This window comes from Mya arenaria, chromosome 13 (genome assembly GCF_026914265.1).
Source record: "Mya arenaria isolate MELC-2E11 chromosome 13, ASM2691426v1".
Lineage (NCBI taxonomy): Eukaryota > Metazoa > Mollusca > Bivalvia > Myida > Myidae > Mya > Mya arenaria.
Window position 1 is genome coordinate 23,027,454 of NC_069134.1, and position 26,752 is coordinate 23,054,205.

General features: G+C 33.4%; 1 protein-coding gene across 1 annotated transcript in view; it reads right to left on the reverse strand.

Moving 5' to 3' along the window:
• Nucleotides 1-26,752, reverse strand: part of LOC128215137 (regulating synaptic membrane exocytosis protein 2-like) — a 72,495-nt gene that overhangs the window by 27,151 nt on the left and 18,592 nt on the right. The window contains exon 2 of the mRNA XM_052921856.1: nt 2,977-3,167. Coding sequence (XP_052777816.1) covers nt 2,977-3,167 — 191 coding nt within the window. The remainder of the gene's footprint in view (nt 1-2,976; nt 3,168-26,752) is intronic.

Consider the following 26,752-nt stretch of genomic DNA (forward strand, 5'->3'; position numbering starts at 1 on the left):
ACAATGCAGTAAAGAAAAAGTTATTTTTGTTTTAAGTCTTTATTTCAAGCAAAATGTTGCCTTCCGACGTAGCATATATGACGTTATTTAGCGCGTGGTATACACACACTGGCTACTATATCCATTCGTAAAGTTCTAACGGCTGATCTTGAACTTCTTACTTAATCGCAAAAATGCTCATCACTCCTTTAAAATGTGGGTACATTAAATAAATAAATAAACAAGAATCACGAAAATATGGTAAGTTTTTAAGCTTGTAGAACAATTGATAACGATATAACACCTGTACATTCAGCCTTGTTTGCTAAGCCCTTACCATATTAGGCCTGAGAAAAATGGTTGATTCGGGTAACCCGATCCCACCTATTAAAAGCCACCGACCCTTGAATATCTTGTTCTATAAATAATAATAATAATAATAATAATAATAATAATAATAATAATAATAATATAATTAATAATAATAATAATAATAATAATAATAATAATAATAATAATAATAATATAATAATATAATAATATAATAATAATATAATTAATAATAATAATAATAATAATAATAATAATAATAATAATAATAATAATAATAAAAATAATAATAACAATAATAAATATAAATATAAATATAATAATAATATTAATAATATTAATATTAACAAAAACAACAAAAAAGGTCCTTTCGCCATAAACACAAGTTTCTTCATTCAAGAACTGTCATTGATTTTTTACAGAGATTAAAGCTTGATAACAACATCAATATATGGGTGACATTAACAAGAAATGGTGTTACCCTTAACAAACGTGTCTGTTTTTTCGGCCTTATTAAGACAATACATTCTGATAATTTGCTGCTGTCTTTCCCAGCAAATAGTATAAGACTACAGCAACAAACGTATCAGTTAAAATGTGCCCCATATAAAGTAAGTGGAAAAACAGTCATCTCTGACTTCTCTTACTTCCCAGCACCGTCAATAGTATCTCATTTATCGCTAATATTTAAAGGAGCGCTAATACCAGTGTTATTATTGTCAACAGACACATTAGCAGCTGATCGACAAGGTGTTATTCCGCCATGTAGGCAGTTCTTGTTTCCCATTATATGGCGAACTACATTTTTATTGATCTTAACCGGAGATTGCGAACCGTCGTTGGTATTTGAGAAGAGGTGATACAGGAACAGATACCGTTTTCTGTGAAAGAAGAACTAAATAGCTGCGCAAATTGGAAATTAACTGACACATAAATGTCAAATTAGCGGTGTTTACTGCAAAACGGTTGAACCTGCTTAATGTAACATGCAACAATTACTGTATTTTTTGTGAATTTTTTTGCGAACGTTGGTTTTATAGGAATGATCGAAAGACAAAATTGTTAACAGACATGCAAGTATTGATTTACAGTTTTGTCGTATCCCACCTCGGCCATATCAGTTGCATTTTGATGAAGTTCTACAAAACAGATGCAATATAGTTCAATAAAGACGTCTAGAAAGAAACTGTGTTTAATTATGAGCAAACCAAAGTTTATGTTAAAGGTACGCCCGCTGTATGCTCTATAGATTTCAATTTGATATTTTCACTGCTAACTAAGGAGTGAGAATTTCAACTTTAAGAACTATTTTTAAAATCCATTGTAGTAACTTCCCCTTGATCAAAACTAAACACGTCATTTTTAACCAAAAACTATTGCCACTGAATCTTACACTGAAATCATCAAATAACCTCTATACCTGTACCTTAATCATATTCTTTTTTCTTTTGTTTTAGTATTATAATCAATTAAGTGAAACATGGTAATGCATTTTAATAAAAAATAAATGCATAAACCCATATTGTGCGCCTCCAAGTTAAGCAAAATATTACTACAATAGTATGACCAAGCTTTTTATGGGATTCCAACTGTTCTTTTTTAAAATGTTAACAAAATTTGATAAAATGAGTGATACCTGATTTTCCATTAAAACGCAAAAACATCTGGAATTAAAAGCGAGAGTATGAACGTCAGTTGAAAGTTTTAATATCGAATTCCTCGTTGTAAATACAATTTACGACTCAATCTTTAATTTCAACATAAATATAATTGTATTGTTCTCCTTAAACAGACGGTTAGAAACAGACCTTTTATAATGATTTCGTTTATGGTTAATTAGGTACTTCCATGTTAGCCGAGCTATTACAATGTCCGAGGTCAGCAGTACTGAGGCCGAAGGGACAAATAACTCGGTCAATTTAATACCATCTAATTAATGAGTTTTCTGACTTTTGTGAATTATTTACATACGTTTAAAATGACGATTCGGACGCATTTTCATTCCCGTATCAGAGCCGGGTGCTAGAATTATTGTTGGTCTCTGAGATTCCACAGTCAATGAACATTGTCCATTTTTAGAACACGTATTTGGCGACTGAGTTGGCCAATTAAAATGGTCGAAATTCATATGAACCGACTTAGCCCCGTACTAAAGATGAACTGTAGTAATGACATTGCTATTACTGTTGTTAGTACACACACCAATGATATGTAACTTCAGTGCCAAAACCCATCATCATTGACCGGTTAATGCGGTGGTTTGCGTATTCGGAACCCCGGATCTATTACCGGCTTCTCGTTTATTTATCTCATGAGATATCATATACGTTAATATAACTTTATTTACAATCGTTGAAAATATATAAATTTCAAACTAAATCCCATCAGCCAAACGTTTATCGGGATCGGGACTGCTTACTGTCACAAATATCATAAGACAATGCAAAACAGAAAATACACACATTCAACACGAGACACACACTACATGAAACACAGCTATATACATACATGTATATTAAAAAAAACATATTGATTTTTTTAATCATTAAACGAACTTTGAGCATTATTCCATGAACAAAGGTGGTCATGGCTTCCATGGAGGGTCCATTGTATCATCAATTAATGTAAACTATGTGCTAGATCTCATTTACACCACGTGGCACTTACCGTTGTCTGTCTATTTCCTCTGCCTCGAATTCCTCTTGCCTCCTGAGGACACCCTTAAGCACCGCCAGCTCTTCCGGTGAGAGTGCACGGAGGTCCGGGGACGGGGGAGTCTGCGGGGCCGGCCCATCTATAGAGTTCCCGGCGCTGTGGTGGTGAATCCGCTTGTTCTTCTTCGCAGAACCACGTAGCACCTGAAAAAGGAAAGTCGGTTAAATGTCTCCTAAATATCGGTGAGGACCCTTATTAAACGTGTATAACAACTTGGGAAAACTGGTAGCCGCTTTATAACCCCAAGTATTTGCAAATCTTCGTATGAATGTGTCAATATGCGAACAGTTGTAAAAAGAGGATAAATAAATGCATTTTCTATGTATGGAACCGTAAGTCGTATATACTGATGATATGATCAAGTAGTCTTGTCGACTTCTTTTATGTTGTCTTGACGGGTTTTAACACGACATGTTATCAACATTATGTCGAAATTTTGTCATAAGTCTTATCGCCAAATCAGGCTAAGCACGTGAGGATGACCTTAAATTATGTTCAAATAGATTTTTCGTCAAAAATATTTCGATATATCCTCTTAATTAGTTGACAAGACGACATATATTAGGCAACATCTTGTGTTATGTGTGATTTGTCGACAGACATCGTCACCATGTGTGCCATAACAGTACATGTGTGGTGTGTGGTGCAGAGTTATTTTTTTATGAACCAACATCGAATTACTGTGCTATGGATACATTGACGGTTGCTGACATGCAGTTAATATCTCATTTAATATCCATTAACACATCGAACGAGGATGCTAAACACATAAAATCACGTTCTTTTTCTTTCAATTTACAGCACTTCACAGTTGTATGGTGTGCTCTAAAAGACCTCAAATTAACTTAAACATAGTTTTCCACATATATGGATGAAACACGAAATGCTTGTTATAAAATAATGACAAAAATGCCACTTCATTATCGCCAAATTTAACAGCTCAGTGAAGTTGATGCTACAGAGAAAAGGAATATTGAGAAACAAGAAATGGGGTCTGCATTGCCTGGGAGCATTTCCACTTTCCTTTTCTTAACAAAACTGTGTTCTATTTCAGCCTGTTACATCTGTCAACACGTGACACGGGCTTTTAACCATGGTGAGTTTAAGTGAAATGCTATCGTGCAATGTAGTCATTCTCATTATCTAAAAGCTTTAAGAGATGTCAGCAAATTTTATTACGTGTAATGATAAGGCAATTTGTGGCATGTTCCTGCATTTAAAAAGGCTTGGATATACTTAATCAAAAGTGATCAATGACTCAATAGTTAATTCTGCCATTCTCTTAAAAAATATATCTGATTACTTTTAACTTAAACATGCATTATTAATATCAAGTTTCCATCTCAACTTTCTGAATATCAAGAAATCTCTAATTTAAAAGCAAGTCAATTAAAAAAAATGTTTATCTCCACAGGGACAATTCCAGTATCCAGATGCCATTTGCGATTCTGAATGTGTTTCATGAAAACAAAATATCCACAAGTATGGCAGTTAAGCTAAGGCCTAACAAAATAATATGTATAGCTCCGGTGATCCGGCCGCCCCTTAATTTTAACCGCTTACCCTACTCGTTTTATCGTAATTCTGAAAAAAAATATATTGTTCCGAATAGGTACGAATCACGGCTACGAACATGAGTTGTACAAAAGCGGTGAGTACGAAAACCGACCTACTTACCCTATTTTGTTCCGAATAGGTACACATCACGGCTACGAACATGAGTGGTACGAAAGTGGTGAGTACGAAAACCGACCTACTTACCCTATTTTGTTCCGAATAGGTACACATCACGGCTACGAACATGAGTGGTACGAAAGCGGTGAGTACGAAAACCGACCTACTTACCCTAATTTGTTCCGAATAGGTACGAATCACGGCTACGAACATGAGTGGTACGAAAGTGGTGAGTACGAAAACCGACCTACTTACCCTATTTTGTTCCGAAGAGGTACGAATCACGGCTACGAACATGAGTTGTACAAAAGCGGTGAGTACGAAACCCGACCTACGTACCCTTATTACTTCAGACATGTCTAAGGAACTATACATTTTAATTTATTTGGCCTAAACTTGTAGATCATTGTATTTAATTTCACTGTTTTACTTTCTTTCTGGTTTGCCAGCATTTAAACTTATTTGAATACCTTTTTGACGATGGACGTCATATTCCATTGGCAAGGATTTGGCCTCTCTCCGACAGCTCGCTGTTAGCGCCACGCAGATATATCATGTTACTCTGGAAATACACATAACAAAACATATGTTAGGTATTACGTGCATTTATTCATTCAGTGACACTGTGGAACTGTATCATTATATCAATACATTTAAAAAAGAATACATCCATAATATTAAAATAGTAATTTAAGTTTGCCTGAGACAGTTCAGTAACATGAAAAAGATAGATTACCCATGTCAACGCCTTACAATGGCTTACGTGATATGATACTCTTCTTCAAGAATTACTTATAACAATAATCACAACTGGGAAAAGCCTAGTATCCAAATTAACGATGACCCTCCTTAAGGCACAATGGCAAAGCACTAAGGCATAATCCGTGACTTCAAAGGACAAAAATAACTACATTCTGGTCACAATCTTCCAATATAATTGCACTAAATGAAACGGCTATTTTAGAGCGTATCTCGCGTTCGAAAAAATCGCACGGAAACCAAAGACCAGACAAAATAACTACACTCTCGGCACACTCTTACAATATAAAAGCTCTAAATGAATTGGCTTTTTTAGAAGCGCAGCGGCTGTATGTTGTGTTCGATAAAATGCCGTGGAAATAAACAAACAAATTATGTTATAGTAATAGTGGCAATACATGGAGTTTGCTGCAACGTTTAAAACTGTTTTTATTCTTGGGAACAGAAACATATCTGTGTATTGAATGCTTGTTTGTATATTGGTTTTGAAAATATTAAATGGTCTTGGTCTCTTCTGCTATTAGATTACTAAATTAGATGCTATTATTGTTGCTTTTTTAATCGCTACTCCTTCAGATGGAATACTGCAATTCCGTTTAAAGTCCTTGACAGGGTATGATCTAAATGTATGGCCACTTATTTCACTGTAGTAAAACGTGACTGAGACAATATAGTACTTTAGAGGTTTCAACATTAGCGATTTTGTCTAGCCTGACATTTTTATTTTAGACAATGGTATATGTAAGTGATTTAAGAAGTTGCCATGTGCATAACTTTAGTAGTTTTTTGTTCTTCTTGTTATGGTTATTATATTTACAAGTTCATGTCAATATTAATTTATTATGCATACGTATAATGTGCATGCACCAAGGCATAAGGAAACAGAGTAAGATAAATGACAAGAATATGATATTCAACTTGCTGCACTGTAGCCAGTTGCATAAAACTGATTAATTCTTTAGTTTTGTCAATGTTAGCCATAATAATCGTTGATTGGTCAATATTTATCCAATCATTACTCTTAACCAATCAAAACATTTAAATGTGCAAACTAGTCAAAAGATAACCCGTGGACAACTTTTCAAGGTGTTACATAATTGGCTGCTAGTCCCATATAAAAACCACCTATCATTATCTTAGACAGGAACCTTATTTGTAAGTATGCATTTCTAGCGTATAATGATCTTGTTTTCATTAGGTTTCCATTTGAAACGCTTCGGACCAAGGTTAAATGGCATCGTACAACAATAAACCGTCTCTGCTCTTTTTGATGAGACCACTGGGAATCTGTCTATACTCTTATTTCTACTTTTATATTGCCATTTGTCATGTTAATACTCATCTGATTTGTCCATATCGAAGCTGAAAAGGTTTTGTTTCAAACCAAAACACATTTTTAGAACATATGTCTGAGACTAAAGCAAATGAATGACAACGACAATCCCAGTACCATTCTACAATCAAGTTTTATGGATCATTAAGCCATTCGAGCCTTGTAGACAGGCCCCTGTAGTGTGGATGTCATTCTAGAAAAACTCGAACAGCCAGCTTTTATACCCCATGCATACTTCAACAAAGAGCTGAAAAAAATCATTCTTAGTGTCACTGCATTGTACCAATTATTGTTACAGTTCATGAACTGCAATCGGGTACATTAGTATATCACGCCTCCAACATAAATGACGCGACACCATTTGTCCAGGACTGGTCCCGCGGTGACCCTATATTTTTCCATATTGGGTCAACAAATTTATGTTGTACCAAAATGGCCTCTATTTTCTGATTACGATGAATATTCAGATGAATAAATGAAACATTTAAACATGTAAACAGGTTGTCGACGTAATATATACGTTACGGGGTTATTAGGTGACCCGATATGGGATATACAGGGCGCAGGAAACCGAAGTCGGGTTCGAGCTTCGTTTTCATCCGATATGGTTTTCTTTGCCCCGTATATCCCATATCGTGTCACCTACTTACCCCGTAACTTATAACAACATACAGCATGTACAAGGCATACGTCTGGTTTGAGGTTTGAACCACTGACCACCAGTTTATTAAACAGGTAAGTTACCAAGTTGTATTATGGTCATCTTATTGCAAACAACTACCTTGCGGTATCATAAAAGATGTTTACGATTTGTACGATAATGAACATAACTTGCGGTTTCTGGTCAGCAAAAAAACGCATAATCTCTAATTCAAAGATTACGACTGTTATTCCTATGGCTTTAAACTGCATAGAAAAGGCTTCCGAATGGTCTTGTAAAATCTAAGAAAAATTCCATAGTCTGGCAGTTTACTAAGAATGATAAAATGAGTATTTTTCTTAAGGCGATAATATTTTCAGACCCGTCTAATAATAGTTCCAAAACGGGCAAACGCACAAAGACACCTTTGAAAAGCAAAAAAGAGATTACGTGCATAACATGCGAAACTTAAATTTTAAGCGAGAAACCTTAATCTTAAATGTATAAAATACGTTATTTTTTTGCACTCAATGTCAATTGGAAACATGGAGGTTTTTAAAACCTATAATATTTGTTTCAAAAGCATATCCTTATGACGGTCACTCAAAATATTGTGTTTTTTTCCAAGGCGGATTTTCCTATTCCAACTCCCGGAAGCAGGAAGAAAAGTTTTAACAGATCACTTAGGTTCCCACGGCCACAATGAAATTAACTTCCGGTTGGAATGAGCAGCTGTCTTACATGAGATGAATTTTGACGGTTAAAGCAACGCTCTCTGTTCTGGCCAGTATATTTGTTTTATTGTTACGATTAAAGAAATGAATGGCAAATTAAACTAGATGTTTTATTTGACATAAAACCAATGTCTCCCCTCATATTATCATTCTGCACTTGCTGCCTATCATTCATGTACAGTTTCATCAAACTGGCTAATATACTTTCAATTTGGAGATACGCGAAACACAGTATTTTATACAGGACAATTACAATATATGCATTTGTTTTTTAAGTCAAGGGCTATAACTCAAAACTATATATTTTTTTTAAATATTTACTTTATTTTTTATCATTTCATTTATATTATCAATTTCATGTCTACACATATCATCTTGACGTGTTTGTTTTCAAAATTTGCATAAAAGTTTCACATTTGATTACAATAAAATGTATGTACAATGTACACATACTTGAATAACATAGTTCATTCGCGTACACGTTTCGCAAAATCTACTATTACATTTTAGAACACCTGTCCTACAATATATTGTCTAGACATCCATGAGAATAGCCATAGTATAAGAAAACGAGCGAGACACCCACATTAAGTTAAGTTTTCTCTCGTGAAAAGTCAATCTTTGAACATTTGCCATGTTTGGATCTTGAGCTGTTTTTGTTTTCGCTTAAATCTGTTCTCAGTGGATGGAAACATTACACCAATGTATTCTTTATAACAAAACAAATATGAACACAAGAAAGAAGGGGTGAATCTCCGATAGTTGTTTACGTAACAGAAAGAGGATTGGGCATCAACTCTAGGGCATTAACCATTGACGTCCGTTGTTAAAGTACATTTACAAAAACAGATTTGCAATTTTCTAAGAAATCGTGCTAAAGGAATGGCAGGTATTATTTAAGTTTAAACTAATTTAATCCCAAACCATCAAAATTCAATTTGGATGAATTATTCAACTTCAAATTACCGTCCCGCTGATGAAACATTGGTAAATTCAATGTCACACTGTTTTGATATAGTGTGCTAAAGAGAGGGGAAACCGTATTAGCCATTACTCTTATTAGAGCTGTAGGGATGAGCCCTGTGGGTATTAATCTTAGAGAACAATGTGTTTTTTGTCTGTTACATTGTAAATCTCTAGCTTGCATTGTGGAGTGCCTCTAAACAGGGTTTGTGTTTGAGTTTTTAACTACTAGGCTTGTCCCTAAAGTTTTTATTGTATTGGGCTACTGGGTGAGTTCTATTTAGGTCATGGATATAGATACAATAATCCAACGCTATTGTAAACAGAAATTCTAAACATATATACTTGATTTGAATGTTCAATGACGTGCCAGCAAGACATCCGTTTTCGAATGTCCAATGCCATTCCAGAAAGACATTCGTTTTTGAATGTCCGACGTCCAATGTCGTGCCAGCACGACTTTAATTTCTGAATGTAAATGCCGTGCCAAAACGACTTTCATTTTTGAAAGTCGAATGTCTAATGTCGAGAACGCACGACTGTCATTTGAATGTCGAAAGTCAAATGTCGAGCCAGCACGCCTTCAATTTTAAAAAGTCCTATGATTTGCAATACCACTTGCATTTTTTAATGTCATATGTCGTACTTGCACGTGTTGCTGGCACGACATTCATTTTTGAAAGTCCGATGTCCAATGTCGTGCCAGTACGACCTTCATTTTTGAATGTCCAATGTCGTGCCAGTACGACCTTCATTTTTGAATGTCCAATGTCATGCTTGAACGAGAATCATTTCTGATTTACCAATGCCCAATGTCTTTCCTTTCCAATGACCTATAATCTGGTCTTCATCCCTGTACATAAATGCAAGTTACTACAATGTTGAAAAAACAACATCGTTATAAACTGAAAAGAACACCCACAGAACAATTTAATGTAACTTCATGAAATAAACAATGCTAAACCTAAAACAAATTAACCAGAAACAGACATTTTCAGAACTCTGCCGTCTAATATCAGCGCATGTTGTATTCTCTAAGGTATAATGAAATCAATTATAGACATGCTAGTCTTGGAAGGGTTAGACCATGCCATCGTAAAGTCTAAAACAATTGCAATTATGAAATCCATACATGCTCGCATTAAGAGTAATAAAGAGAAAATGCCTCGTCAGATCTAAAATAATCGCCCTTGCACACTTTTGTGCAAAACAACCGGTAATCAAGCGATAGTTGTAAAGCATGTATGCTCTCAAATGGCTGCCAATTAGTTATTTCGCATTTAATGTGTGTGGGTTAATTACAGGTAATGACCAACATCCCTTTCAAGTTTGAGGATAGTAGGTTTAGTTATTGTCCTTTTCTAAATGTTGTTACAACAATTAATGAGTGAATGATTCCAGATAAAGATATACGTGTCTTCCTGAGAGCGGTGAGTTAGTTCAATGGATACTAATTATAAAAGTAAGAGTATTGGCAATTCAAGTTCTTCAGATAAACAGATGGTAAGCGACAAGCAATATGTTTATAATAATACGACAATGGTAAATCCACTGCAAGTTTCAATAAAAACAAATCTGTTATTCATCATTGTATTATTTTTTAAATACCATTTTTGAAAGATAACCATGACTTTGGTCAATCTGGTGACCTTGACCCTTGATCTAATTAATAGAAGTCTAAGTCAATTCTGGCATACAGCTCATGATCAACCTCACCACCAAGTTTTAGAACCGTAGGTCTCAATGTTCTCTTAATATTGATCGGACAAAGTATTTTAGTTTAAGGTCACCGCGAGTGTTACCTATGACCCACTGACCTCAAAATTAAAAGATGACATTTGCTGTTCATGACCAATATCCCTACCCAAGAATACTCTAGTCATAAATGAGACAAGGTGTTTGTGCCCAAGGTCACCGCTACGATGGCCTTTGGCTTTTGACCTCAAATTTACAGAGCTGATCTGCAGGTCAAAACTTACCGCGCCAAGAATACTCAAAATATTAATCGGACAAGTTGCTTGTGATTAATGTCACCACAACCAAATCAAAATCAAAAGCGGCCATCTGCTTGTCATGACCAACTTTCTCAAGTGTTCTCCAGCTAATAATAGGACATAGTTTGCTTAACCGACTTACCGACCCAAAGGACATACCGATTGACCGACCGACCGACCGACTGACCGATCTACCGACCGACCGTCGGAACGACTGACATACGGATGGATCGATCGACGGACCGATATAAGCAAAGCAATATACTTCCGCTTCTCCGAAATTTTTTAAACAAATGATTTATGCTTAATGTATTCATGCTCGCAAAAAGAGAAGTAAAACGAATAATGGTATTGTTAGGTCTAACATTTCTCCACAGCATCGTTTGTATAATTAAATAAGGAAAAATAAAGAGATCAAACAACTTGTTCTAATTAAAAATTGCTTCTAGTAAATAAAAACATAATTACAGGGAAAGGCCAAGTAGCAAAAAAATACCTTCTGAAAAACAGTCTTCTGAATAAAAAATCTTATTTAAATTATACATCAGTCACACTTTGATTGCACCTGACAGTTAGGATAACTGCACCATTATCAACAACACCTTGAACCGGGTTAAAAAAAGTATTTGATATTTTCAAGATATCTGAGTGTTTATTTAAAGATGTATATTTTTACGATATAAAGGTTATAGTATATGGTCCAGTATGGATGTACAAACTAAACAATCTTGACATTATAGCTCATATCAACACCAACGACCCGTGAAAACAAAGCAATATATGGCAAGCTTACCTATGTCAGCAATTAGGAACAACAGCTAACATTCCTGTTATAGCTGTCGGATCGTTTGTATTCCTCATTGTAAAAACAATTGATAAGTTCTGAAATAAAAACAATGCACTGTCTTGAATAAAACACAAACTGTTTCTATCACTAGCTAAATGAAAGCTAGCCTTGTCCTCAAACTATTGAAACACGTCTGTGTTCACGGTAATATATCTGGGAACAAAAACAGTTTATCACTTTTCACTAGTCTGCGACTGCGACTTGAGAAAATACTTGAGCGATGATAATATTGAATGATACCAGGCAGGCTTTTCAATGGTATTCTATCAATATTTTCAAGCACTAGCAACCGAAGCGACGACATGACAACGGAATAATGATCGATGTACATGTACATTCAAATATTATTGAATAGCTAATTGTCGAGACGGGTATACATATTATCCTTGCATGGATATATTAGCACATAGGAGAATAGAAGGCACGACACTGTGGCAATAGCTGTGCGACTTAATGATAAAAAAACAATATCAATTAAGAACAACTACTGTAGCATTCCTTGGTCGTTCAAATAGCTTTATTAAAGAGAAGATGGTAACGAGGAAAAAAAACACTTCTTTGTTCTGCTGTCATTCTTAACCCAACCTTGTAACGTTACTAATTGATATACGCGTGTAACCCGTATAAGTGCGTACAGAGAAGAGAAGTATAACATGTTTAGGTAATAAAAGGAAATTTATTCAATAGAGCCGCTTACTTAAAGATGCACTCTAATTCCCGAATAATATTTACCACAATTAGTACAATTGTTTAATATACAAAAACGGATTAATTAATGTCGAAAACAATGTTTCTTATGAAGGAAACTGTGTTTAATTGGAAAGAAAGGTGCAGAAACCCCGGTAATTCTACATTATGAGATGATAGTAGGTCATAGTTGATCTTTTAGCACTCACCAATCATTTAATATTTTTGCGTTTTCAGCTATAAAATACAGTGCCACAATCTTGTTATCAATAATTAATATTTTCTATAAATGCATTATTTAGTAAGTAGTTGAAGGTTTATTACTCAAAATGTATATTTTTTAGACGATACTCGTTTTTTAAATACTCGTGTATGTTTTGATTGTAAATAAGAGTGTCACTTCAACCCACGTCTCAATGCATTATTTTCTTAGCTAATCTAATGCATCTTTTCACGGCTTTGTTATAATGAGCGAAAGGAAGCAACACAGTAAATAACTGTTTTCCTGACAAATGGCATATCAATCAAGACTATACTCCTCCTCGAAACATTTGCCAACAATTGTTTTCCTCTAATTTGAATTTAACTACTGGGACAAGCAGGTTGACAGCACGATATCAGTATGAACAACGCTCAAGCCGGTGCTTAGGGACTTTGCGCCCACTTCTTCCGTAAAAAATGGTTTAAAACAAAGCGAGTTCGTACTTTGGATGTACTTTGTGTTTCTGAAAGATTCTGTTCAAGAATAAACAGCGTCAGATGATATAAGGCATCTCAACGTTAAGTTATTTTTTCTTATCGGAAACATTCTTAAGAACTGACAAGAGAAATTTGATTCATTTATCAACATTCATTCATCATTCTTATCAAAACTACTATGACATCGCCATTCTATATGTAAATTTTTTATTTTTTTTATCTTAAATGACACCATCCAGAATCCACACATGTATGTTTATTTCAAAAATACTGAATAATTTCATTATCAAATTATATAACTGCATCCAATAATTAAGTATCCAGTTTTATTAATACCTTCACCATACTTTCTCAGCAAAACTAATTTAAGTTTCCGATACTAATGGGCTAATGGCCTTAAGCTCAGAAAAATGTCAAATAATAGAACATGATATTTTCTGGATACTTTCAAAATTGTATCTTTGGTTTTAAACATCTCATGATATAAATATTTTTCTTGGGAATTAATTTTATATATGATATTCACCTCTCAAAGAATGCGACAGCACACAATAAAAATATGTATATGCAACTATGCATATGTTAATATTAAATGATGAAACTTAACAGCAACCTGTGCCAATTGTGAGAAACTGGATAGCTTTTCTGCGGGCTATATTTCGGTAAGTGTGCACATGCGAGCAATCTCATTTGTCAACAGTCATTATTGGGTAACTATTGACCAATCAATACACATTTCGACTCAGTTTAACCAAATGAAAGAATAAACCGGTTTTCAAACAATTCAAAATAGACCCTGATAAAAGGCACAGTTGTTTTGTTTGTGTAAATGATCCTATATGTCTTGCCTTATCAAAATGGCGAATGGAAGTGGGTTGTTTCATGGATGTTGACCTTGTCCTGGATATTTACAGTTCTATCTCATTTCTATGACAATTCAAGGGAAAGAAAACACTGAACAGATTGTGAATTAAGTTGCTATCTTTAGAAAAATTCCTTTTCCGAAATTGGTTGACACGTGAGTAGCGCCAAAGTTTATTTATGAGATGATCTAATAAATTTGATAAAGCCATCACTAAGGAAAAAAGAGAAGATTCCTATAGAAAGTGTAATAGAATCTTACAATTCAGTGAATACAAATAACGCTTGAATGTGAAAGAAAAATTACACCGCCTACTTTGGAAAAATATTGCGAAAGATAAATCAACGTCAATTGAGTGTTCTTTTATTTAAGGTGACACGTGCATTTCATATTTAGATGAGGCGTCAACATATTGTTTAATATTAGGCCATACCAAATTGCTATTATGTTTAGCGTCAACCTTTACTTAGAAAACCTATCTAGCAATCATAAACAACGAGCACTAAATGAGTGACACCCTCAGTTGAGTATAGACAGCAACCAATGGTATAAAACTTTGTTAGGTTGTCAACAGGTTATCTTTTGGTAAGATTGCACGATAAAATGATTTCATTGGTTAATAGTCATTGTAAGACAAATACTGACCAATTTATACATGTTTCGGCCAAGATGACCAAACCAAATAATGAACGGTTTAAACAATTGGCGAACGCTAAACATAGAAAGTATTTGGTATGGCCTTATTTCAATTAACGTTAAGCGACTGTAAACAACTCACCTACGTGATTCACAGCGATATTTATCTCATAACACAATGGAATTCATAGGGACAATCCCCAACTGATTGTTGATTTACCTTTTATGAAACAATGTAAAAGATGTATTGTAGTTTCAATTGTAACTACTAGTAAATCATCAATAACATAATAAAAAGGGAATGTTTTTTTTTCCATAATGTATCTCCGTTATAATATTTAACAGTTTTTCGTCTAAATGCCGACTTAATTCAGCCTGACGTCCTTTGAAATGAAAACAGATGGACAGAAAATGAAAAAAAAATATATTGGTAATGATATTATAAATCCCATAGGCCTTTGTAAATAAAGTCAATCAAAATAAAGGAGTATCGAATAAGTATCCAATACAAATCTTTAAAAATTGAAGATATTTTATATTTAGCGTACAAGTCCAAGAACAAGAGAGACAGATTATATTCTTAAGCTATATTCAACGAGAAGAATGCTTTAATTATGACCCAATTTCGGAATTGATGTGGCTGACCGATTATTATAGGTCACCCGACACCGTATTGGACATAGTTCAGTCAAAGCGTCTCCACGTGAAAAGAGTTCGGTATCCGAAAAAGTTATTAAATGTATTTGTTTTTGTTTACTGTATTGTATTGCTCTTCTACTCCCTGAGTTATCAACGCCTAAATATCCAATATATAAAACTTAATATTTAAAACTAGTCTTGAATATGAAAGTTATCTTGACATTCTGCCCAAAAGTTTACGATTTTTCTTTTGTAGACTGCGACTGTCTGTGCACCCACTTCGTATCCAAACCGGTAGATACGCCAGAAATAATATTGTACGCAATCAAAGATATTGTCTATGTTGTAATTCCAACGATATTGAAGATGAATTTCATTTTGTCTGTGTGTGCCCGTCTTTTAATGATATGAGAAAGCTATATATTAAGAAATGCTATTATATAAGACCGTCTGTATTTAAATATTTACAATTGCTGCAATCAAATAATAGAACTGAGCTTATTAAACTATGTATGTTTGTTAAAGACTCTCTTAAAGTAAGATCCTCTTTAATAAATGTTAGAACTTAACATGGTAAAAATTGTTCATCCTCTGATTTAGATATATTTTAATATTACAATATTTAACCAATTTATTATAACTTTTTGTTATTTTTTGTATATATACTCGTGTGTACTATATTGTTTGTTACTATGCATTCATGTTGACATTGATAATTATAAATATATGTGTTGTTGACGATGTACATTGTACAAGTCGAAATAAAATGTCTGTCTGTCTGTCTGTCTGTCTGTCTATATATACGGCCAACAATTAAACCAGGAACATTTTTAGTGTGGTCAAATAATCAAACCACCTTCAAACACTAGCAAACCGCTTGTTTACCACGACGAAGTATTTTTTTCAGAAGATATCGCTTGTTTCTTTTATATTTCAATGAGCTTGTAAAATATTTTAGTTTATTAAGTAATGTGTAACTGTCTAAATAAATATATTATAAGAATAATGATTAATTTATACAAGAAATTGTTAAATATACAACTCAAAAGATGGGTTAAATTTGATGACTGACCCAAAAATGTCTGGTATGGCAAATCAATACTATTGGTTGTTGTTTTCAACCAATAATTATAACACATTTGATGGCGTTTGTGCTTTTTGCTGTCAACGCTATTGGGTTATTTATCGAAGAAATATCGCTCAGTGCTGATCGACTACTGAAAAGCGTAATAAACGAGATATCCTGTGAAAGCATAAAGTATAACAAATTCATTTTTGAACCCCACCTTTCATTTTTTCAATAAACAGCCTTTCGGCATTTGCGAATATTCTCCGATGAACGCAACATCTTCGGATACGTTCGGATCACTAATCATCGCGTTAAAATATAAATTGTTTAACTTGTTTTTGTTTGGTTTAAACAATATTATTTCAATATAATAATTACAATTAGTTTAGTTCTACAAATTTGAGCATAGTCAAAATTAACAAACACCAAATACGTAATGCATTGAAACAAAAAAACATGTAAATTATGCATAAAAAAAAATAGTGTACACAGAATTGAGAAAAAAACCTTGAGGCTTATACTATGTCTCTCTTCTGTTTTTGTTTGTGTCAGCAACCCAAGAAAAACTTTCTACAACACGTTGAAAAGAGTGGGTTTATTATTTGTTAAATGCATTCCTGTTGTTAACGATTCAATAAAACGTACAAAAGTGTTTTGAAGTGATTAAATTATTCCCGCGTTATTGTGACGTCATATGATAAACTGTTTCCGGTTACGCTTCGGTCGTTCTATTAATAGAATGGGTGAAAAAGAATACTTGTACGTTTTCTTAAATGATAGAAAGTATTTATTAACAATGAAAAGAAATAAATAACTATTGGTGTAAATAAAAGTATTGAATTGCATGATTTGTTTCTTTATCGGTATATGAATGCAGTTTGGCGTTCTTTTCGCCTATAATGACATTAATCACGCAATTCATTTCTTAAATAAGAACAGCTGTCTCGGTTTGGTTAAGACCGGTCATTAGCGGTAATGATAAGTTTATCACTTTCGACGCACGGGCTTAAGCGGTATTTAATTACCATTTTTTCAACTCACTAGAAGAAGTACATGGCCAAGGGAGTCGAATCAGAGTAATATCTTGAAATATGTTAGTCAATATTAACATTTGTTTTGGCAGGCGACTAAGCGGCAGGAATGCTTAAAGATACATACTGTATAGTGTATCTTGTCCCTTCAAACGTTAAACGGGGGCTGATATAGTCTTTTAATGACTTTATAGTATGCGCACTTTTTCTGTGCCGTGTATGAAAATGTTTGGAGATTATCCAAATTCCGAAGATTCGGTCACATGTGGAGGAATCACACTCGTAAGACTTAATGTACTCGTATAAGGGAGTTAATGAGTGAAACCATGTATATAATAGCTCAAGTCAACTCAATATTCTTTTATTATATCACAGTTTACATTTAAGTAAAAGCATGTGAAAACTCAATATATGTATATATATGTTAACACAGTTATAAAGAGGTGGGTTAATGGCGGCCTCACAACAGGTTTGGAATTCATCATTATACAAAACAAATATAATTAGTAAGGGGAATGTGGTTAGTTCAAATAGCATTATTTTTATAACAAAACAATTTGAATTGAGATTCAATATAAACAATACAGTAATGAGATTACTAATGAATAAAACTATTGAACACATGATCAGTTTCGTTTAAAGTGATTAACTAAGATTTTAACAAAAAATGCTGTTTTCCTTATGGTATCCGGGTTCTTACAATTTAAAACTTCACTAAAACTCAAGACATTAGGTCTTGGGTAAAAACAACAATGTATGTATTTTTTCTGATAGGATTAAAGAAAGGACATATAAATAAATAGTGAAGTTCGTCATAGATATCGTTTAGATTACAAAATGTACACTTTCTATTGACATGTGTTATAGCATTCTGTCTCCAACTACCGACTTCGATAGGAAATTTATGTTTAGAATAGCGTAAGGTTTTGTTTACGTTTATTTAAAGATATTCAAGTTCATATAAATTATGTGTACATCATTTCCAATGAATTGTTATCAAAGCGATTTGTTGAAAATCTGATTCATCGATCTTATTTCAACTTATATGTACAATTTCAGAGTTCGAAAATGCACATTTCCATGAAACTGCAGTAAATGAGAATGTTTCAAGAAACACTTATAATGTAGAAATATTCTATACACTTAATCAACAAATTCACAAGCCGCTTACCAAAATGTTGATATGCATAAATATCCAAGAATAATACACGAATAATAGAACACATTCCGGAAGAAAAATACAAAACACCTAATATTCACAAATTTATGTATGTTGAAAATGGTATCGGTATAATTTTGTTCTAAACAAAAACTTGATTGTGTTTCTTGGTATAATCTTTGCACACTATGTGAAACAAAATCAGAAAAAATCATATAAAATAATGGATTCAAAAAAACAAAACATGTCACCCGTTGTCTTTAAGGAACCAAAAACTATTCTATGGGGATTTAACGATAATTACTCTGACAAGAAGTATTAAATAGAGAGGCTTTTAGATCCGTAAACAGATATCAACTCGTAATTAGAGTGAACAGTTGGATGTCACATCCATTTTAACTGGAACGTCGCATTGAAATTTTGAGTAAAATATTGGTATGCTGGGTAAAGCCAGAAGTAGCAGCACCCTATGTAATGACCTTTACAGTAAAATGGCCAGAAGGAGCAGCATCCTATATAATAACCTTTACAGTAATGAATTAGAAGGACCAGCATCCTACATAATGACCTTTTCAGTAATCTAGTTAGAAGGACCAGCATCCTATATAATGACCTTAACAGTAATATAGCCAGAAGGACCAGCATCCTATATCATGACCTTAACAGTACTATAGCCGCCAGAAGGACCAGCATCCTATATAATAACATTTACAGTAATGTAGTTAGAAGGACCAGCATCCTATATAATGACCATAACAGCAATATAGCCAGAAGGAGCAGCATCCTATATCATGACCTTAAAAGAAATATAGCCAGAAGGACCAGCATCCTATATAATGACCTTAACAGTAATATAGCCAGAAGGACCAGCATCCTGTATAATGACCTTTACAGCAATGTAGTTAGAAGGACCAGCATCTTATATAATGACCTTAACAGTAATATAGCTAGAAGGACCAGCATCCTATATAATGACCTTAACAGTCATATAGCCAGAAGGACCAGCATCCTATATAATAACCTTTACAGTAATATAGCCAGAAGGACCAGCATTCTATATAATGACCTTAACAGTAATATAGCTAGAAGGACCAGCATCCTATATAATGACCTTAACAGTCATATAGCCAGAAGGACCAGCATTCTATATAATGACCTTAACAGTCATATAGTCAGAAGAAACAGCATCCTATATAATGACCTTAACAGTCATATAGCCAGAAGGACCAGCATCCTATATAATGACCTTAACAGTCATATAGCCAGAAGGAGCAGCATCCTATATAATGGCCTTTACAGTAATATAGCCAGAAGAAACAGCATCCTATATAATGACCTTAACAGTCATATAGCCAGAAGGACCAGCATATTATATAATGACCTTTGCTATAATATAGCCATACATCGTTTTGTTAAAAGTGTATTACAGAAACGCATTAATGTAAACGATACAGTAAAGTCTTACACATATCTATGACTGCACCATACAAGGACCAATAGCATGAACATGATTCAGATTAAAATCAATATTTCGATTTTTTCAGGCAAGATTAAAGATCAACTGATGATAATTACGATCAACAATAAACAAAAAAAATCACTTACATGAAAAACATTTTAGAGATAAAAATGTATAACAAAATGAGATTATTTATATATTTTTAATCACACATATCAAAAACTTCATTGTTATTTTGTGATATATTTTATTTTATATTAAGCTTCTAGAATTAAAACTTCTGAATTTTAGCCTACTCCCTTATCCCTGTAGTAAGTTTTTCCATTGTAGCAATTTAAAAAAAAGAATTAAGTACTGGTGAACAGTCCGAATAAAGGTATATAGTGCCCATCCGGTCCATGAATGGCAAATCCGGAACAAGACACCGCTTAATACTAGTTTCTACAAGGAACGGTGTATCGAACAATACAACTGGGTATTTTTTATAATTCATTCTCCAAATGCCTAATATGGCACACCAATATCATCTGTTCTTCAAAAAATATGAAGCTCTACGTGACACAGTTGATGACCTTATGGATGTTTGTTGTCAATTCTGTCGGATTCTTTATCGTAGAAATAGCGAGCAGTGTTTATCGACAACTTGATGAACGAAATACACACAAGATATGAATACAGCTGGCTTGGTTTGATTAAAACTTGTAATGATAAGTTTATCACTGTCAACGATCTCTATCATTGGCTTTGCGGCATTCACCTGCCATTTATCGAGACTTATTTAGACATAGTTATTGATCAAGGAAAAGCAGAACATAAATATTTATATTATGGATGAAGTGTGATGATCAAGGTAAACATTAAGGTCGTAGAGTCAGATGGTAGTCTCAAAATATGTTACTTAATATTCAAGTGCCCTAATCTCTGCAAGACAATTTCTTCCAGAATGAACATGTATGTAAATATTGCTTACCTCGTTGACATTTGAGCTCATGATAGTTTATCATTTCAATTCATTCAAAGATACGTGTATTATTTCATTAATTCATTCAAAAAATAGGTTTTAAGTAATAAAAAAAGGCCAATGTTACCTCCAATATTGTGCATAATTGTGTAAAATCCATGATTTTAAAATCATGTCATGGAGCCTGCGATTTTGAGCAATCTTTAATCATAACTTTTTCAAGCTGTTATAAACCTTTAGTTTTTTGTAGAACAAGTAATTTATTCATATCTGGTTTAATCTCATAGATTTTTGCCCGGCAAACGCCTGCTATTTAATAATGAAGATATTTTAGAGTAGGTGCTATATTTTTGCATGTGCTAGTTTAGCTTACGGAAACCGAATAAACCACTTTTTCCCGAGGTAACAGCATTTTTGGTTCGTTTAGATGTGGTGTAAATGCTCTTGAAGCAGATGATCGAGGACTCTGACACTGGATTTTTCTTGCATGAAGCCAACTTTGTTAATCTTTATTTTTTTCTGTATTCTTACAAAGGTAAACGCAGAGATTAATTCAATACGTCTAGTAGTTTGAATATATATTTGATTACTTTTAAGTAGAATAAAGGTAAAATTAAGGTATATTTTTGACAGTATTGAGCTTTGTAAAAATTTATAATAATACATTGTGATATAAATCATTGATGATGTTTTAACTTGGTTAAAAATGTTCAAAACTTAATTCTGTCGACGTACCACGCAGGATTTTGTAATATTTTCCCTAGTTTTATATTTTTCAGACTTTATCATTGGGAGTACACTGCTAATTAGTGCGCAACCACTATTTGAACAAACGCGAGTTTACCACGTACGGCAAAAGCTCGGCACGAAACGTATTAACAATGTGTTTGTAAGCGATTGTTATGATAAATACGTTCCAAGCTTCATATATCAGTGCATATTTGGTCCTTTCAAATGTTGGAGTGGATGGTGAAAAAACCGGATCCGTAGAAAGGCTTAGTGTGATGGATGGTGTGTGAAACTGAATAAGAAGTGGTGTGTATTATGTTTCCCCGAAGTGTCAATATGGGTTATTTATGATATTTTTGGAAACAGAAATTGTCGTTGCGATTACTGCCATATTTAAAAGCCTCATACAAGTGGCAAACAACTTCCGATCGCTGCCGTAGTAGCTTATAGTGTAAAAATATTTCTTTTAGCTGGATTCCACTTCAAGGGGCCATTAGAAAGATTCTCTTGTTGAGATCGAACCTACAATCTCTTGGGCGAGAAGCTGACACGTATGCCACTAGACCACTCTCACCCTTTGTTGTTGTAGAAATAAGGAACAGTTCTTTTGTTCAGGTTCAGAAAATGTTTAAAGCCTGTCATGCCATGGGAAAATTGTCAATGGAATGAACGAACTTTGACAAAATCTGTGATTTGCATGAACTTTTGCACAGATATCCCGAGTTTCGAAGATTTGTCAACACGTGAAGGAATCAAATTGAGTAAACGAAATCCATTACGAAGTGAATTAGTGAACTCATATATTGAATAGCAGGACCTTGTGTTTATGGATACCTGAGACCCATGTATATGTTTTATCGCGTTCCGCTGTTTGACATGATTTGTAAAACAACTTTATAAATACAACTGTTAGTTTAAAAGAGGCAGGCTTAAATTCAGTCCAGCTTTTTAAAGGCCAGCTCGAAAATGAACGTTTTCTTTAAATTGTATAGATGAAAAGTTCTAAAAGAAACATCATAATTTATACTACTTATTTTAACCTAAATAACTCAGAAAATTGTGAATGTAATTGGGGAAATATCAAATAATATATAATTATACACATTATAAAATATCAGTTGATGATAATCGTGAGCAACAAAATACTAAATGCCTCACTTATATGTAAGATTATTTAGTTTAGAATATTTTAGAAATAAGAAAAAATACTAGAAAGGCTTTTTTCATTTCATTTTCAAAAAACATAATAAAACAGTCTTATTATTTTGGTAGAATTACTCATGTGAAAAACATGTTAACTGTTTAAATAGTTTTTAACAATGTGTTAATGGAGAGGAAAAGAGCACGTCCGGTCCATGTTTTGCAAAACAGGAACTATACGCAACATGTAAATCAATTCTACGAGTAATGGTCTACTATACAATCAACAATATATATTTAATAAATGATTCTAAAGTGTGTAGTACTGCACATCACTACTGTCGGTTGTTTAAACGCATTGCTAGAACAGAACAATAACGTTGCCTTATGTGACACAGTTGATGACGTTTTGGCTTTAAGCTATCAACACTGCCGGACAAATCATCGCAAAAACAACAATCAGTGTTTATCGACAACTGTAAAGCTTGATAAACGAGACATCGTCTAGAATCGCAAAGCACACACAAAATATAAATACAGCAGGCTTGGTCTCACTAAAACTGGTAATGATACGTTTATCACTGTCAACGATCTCAATCCCTGGCTTTGAGGCATTCAATTTCAATTATATCAAGACTAATTAAGACACATTTAATTATCAAGAACAAGCGGAATATAAATACTGTGGAAGGAGTACGGTGAACTAGATAATGATAATGTAGGTGAATAAGATGGTCATCTCGAAATATTAGTGTTATTCAAAACTACCAATGTATTAATATGCGAATGAAATGGTGTCTATATAAAGGTATTTAGTAAAGTTGATTTGGTATTTTTAAACAATGGGTCAAAAGCCGATGTTATACAATCAAGAACAAACAAAGCATAAATAACACTAATGTGGGGAAAGAACGATGAATGGGCGAATAATATAGTAGTAGAATCTGATGGCCATCTCGAATAATGTTAATCAATATTAACAATTTACTAGTAGGTGAATGGTGTGTGGGAAATGTTCGAAGTATACTTTAACTTGTCCCTTGAAGCGTTTGAACTGATCACTCTTTACCTAAAGAGAAAAAATTAAAAGGCGAGCTCGATAATCGACATTTCTGCAAATTGCGTGGATTGAAAATTTTCAAAGTTAAACTATATAATAACACTCTATGGACGTTATAGACAAATTTAGAAACATACTTTAGGAAAAGTTCGATACTTTAAGAGATCAAATGGGTATAAGTAAACACAAAGATACACAAATAATTAAAACATTATTCATATAGTTAGAAAAATACAATCATATAGTTAGAAAAATACAATTCATATAGTGAGAAAAATACAAAACTTCTCAATCGGACAAATTTGAGTGTATGGAAACTATTATCAGTATAAATATTTATGTTTAAAAAATGAAATCCTTATATAAAACGAAGTTCCTGATGAAAAACATTTGTAGCTGCCGGTAGTGCGTGAAACACAATCAGGAAAGACAAAGCAGATAAAACAATGGTGTCATCATTTGTGTCCTTCTGAAAACTACAACCCATGTCATATGTGGTCTTTCAAGAATCAAGCACTCGTCTATAGGGATTTACGATAATTACTCTGAAAAGATGTATTAACTAGAGAGGCTTTTAGTCGTGTGCAGATTTCAACCGGTAATTGGAGAGACCAGTTGGATGCCAGAGGTATATTGAATATCCAAGTTTTATTTGAACGCGGTATTGGTATGTGGGTGTTTACATGATTATAGCCATCGTTTGTATGAATTAAATATGGATATGCCTTATATAGAAAATATATTGAACATACTACGAGTCTTCTCGGTATAACAAATGAATTGGCCTAATACCTACCATGGGTAAAAGCATATGCATATTTTAGATTCATATTTACATGGCATTTGCTCAGGCAGTTTTTAATCGGCTGATGATAGTCGCGATGAAAGAAATGCATGTTATTTAATTTATTTCTAAACCGATTAAGAATACGTCATGTTACTACCAATTCGGGTGTTTACCTCATAACAACAACTTAATGGTTCTGTTGTTAATGTATGCAAAAGTTTCATTCATTTGTATACACAAAAAGAACATCTTAATAATGTTATGTCATTAAGATTTGAGGCATATGGTACGATCTAACTATTCCTGGAATGTTGCACTTCTTTGAAAAGTATGAAGTAGCAAGCGCTTGTCCTTTTTCTGCCAAGCTAATGTTAACATTATAATTAACATGTTCATCTTTATTAAAGAATTGGCTATGAGACACATAAAGATACATTACCTTTATGGACATTCAAAACGTCACTTTTCTGCTTAAACTATAATCCGTTCAAGGTGTTAGTCAGCAATAATAAACTTGCTTAATGATAACAGCGAAAGTATTTAGAACTCCGAACTTAATGAAATAATCCAAACAGTTGCTCACATTTGAGTCTTTCCCAGCTCAAAGAAATGCTATCTGTTTCAAACACATCACTTGGAAAGGTGTATTTAATTCCAATATAATATCATGAATGAATACAAGGCCTGTGATAGTATTGGCTTCTATCTGTTGTTATCATATATATCTTGTTATGACGAAAACTCCTCATTATAGTATTGCATTTTATCGACATTTATTTTAAACAGCGAACAATGTGTTTCAGTATAGTACCAGTTGAACATTTAAGACATATACTGCACTGAAACATAAACAGTAACATGATACTAGATGAGAAGTTAACTGGAAATATATCAATATATGAAAAACAACAGAAACAAGTATAGTATTCAAAAGTTTAAACATGAACCCCGTTTATTGCCACAGGACCAAAGACAAAGAATACAAACACAACCAGTCACAAACAGGAAACATGGAACAACAGCACAAAACTCCACAAACTACACACTACATAATTATATATTATACAAAAAAACTATGAGATTTTATCAAGGATTGTTAGGTACAGCCTTGGAACGGTCAGTTAAATGTCAAACCTAGCGAATTCTTTGATTTGGAATATCTGTTTAAGCCAAGATATATTTTGTTGCACAATGACGAGGGAACAAGTTTATTTAGACTTTTACTTCATAATATCTCGTCCTCCGAACAACCACATGAATAACGTCCAAATCTTGTTTAACGTTTAGGCATTATGTTAACATAACATTGAAAGTCAAAACAAATAACAATACAGCTTTTTCTTCACCAACCATCAGTCATTTTTCGTTTAACAATTAATATAGCAAGTAATGTTGTTTAATACAAATGTGTTTTAACCGTCACAATCTGAAATTCTAGGAGTATACCCTCAAATATATGTTTTCATAAGTTGTTATACATACCGCGCTTGGCCATGTATTTGCTATCACAAAATACATTAACCTGTAGCGACGGCCAGCTTCAACGGTTTGTCCTCAAGATATAGTTTATATGCAGGATTTGGAGTAACATATTTATTTAGATAAAGAACATCATTATTTGCACAAAATCTGCTATTCTGGATTGAATTCATCGATAAGAATTTGCTTAAATATCGTAGAAGATAGCCTCCGCTTTAAAGAAGGGAGTTTACCTAAACGTTTGATGATCATTTCTTTAAGTTTCAACAAATAACCAGCAAGTGATACATCACATGTGATGGATAGAGTCCTTATTCAGCACTTAAACCTGTGTACTTGAAGTAAGCTTTACACATATCAATCGCTTACTTACATGTATATGTATTC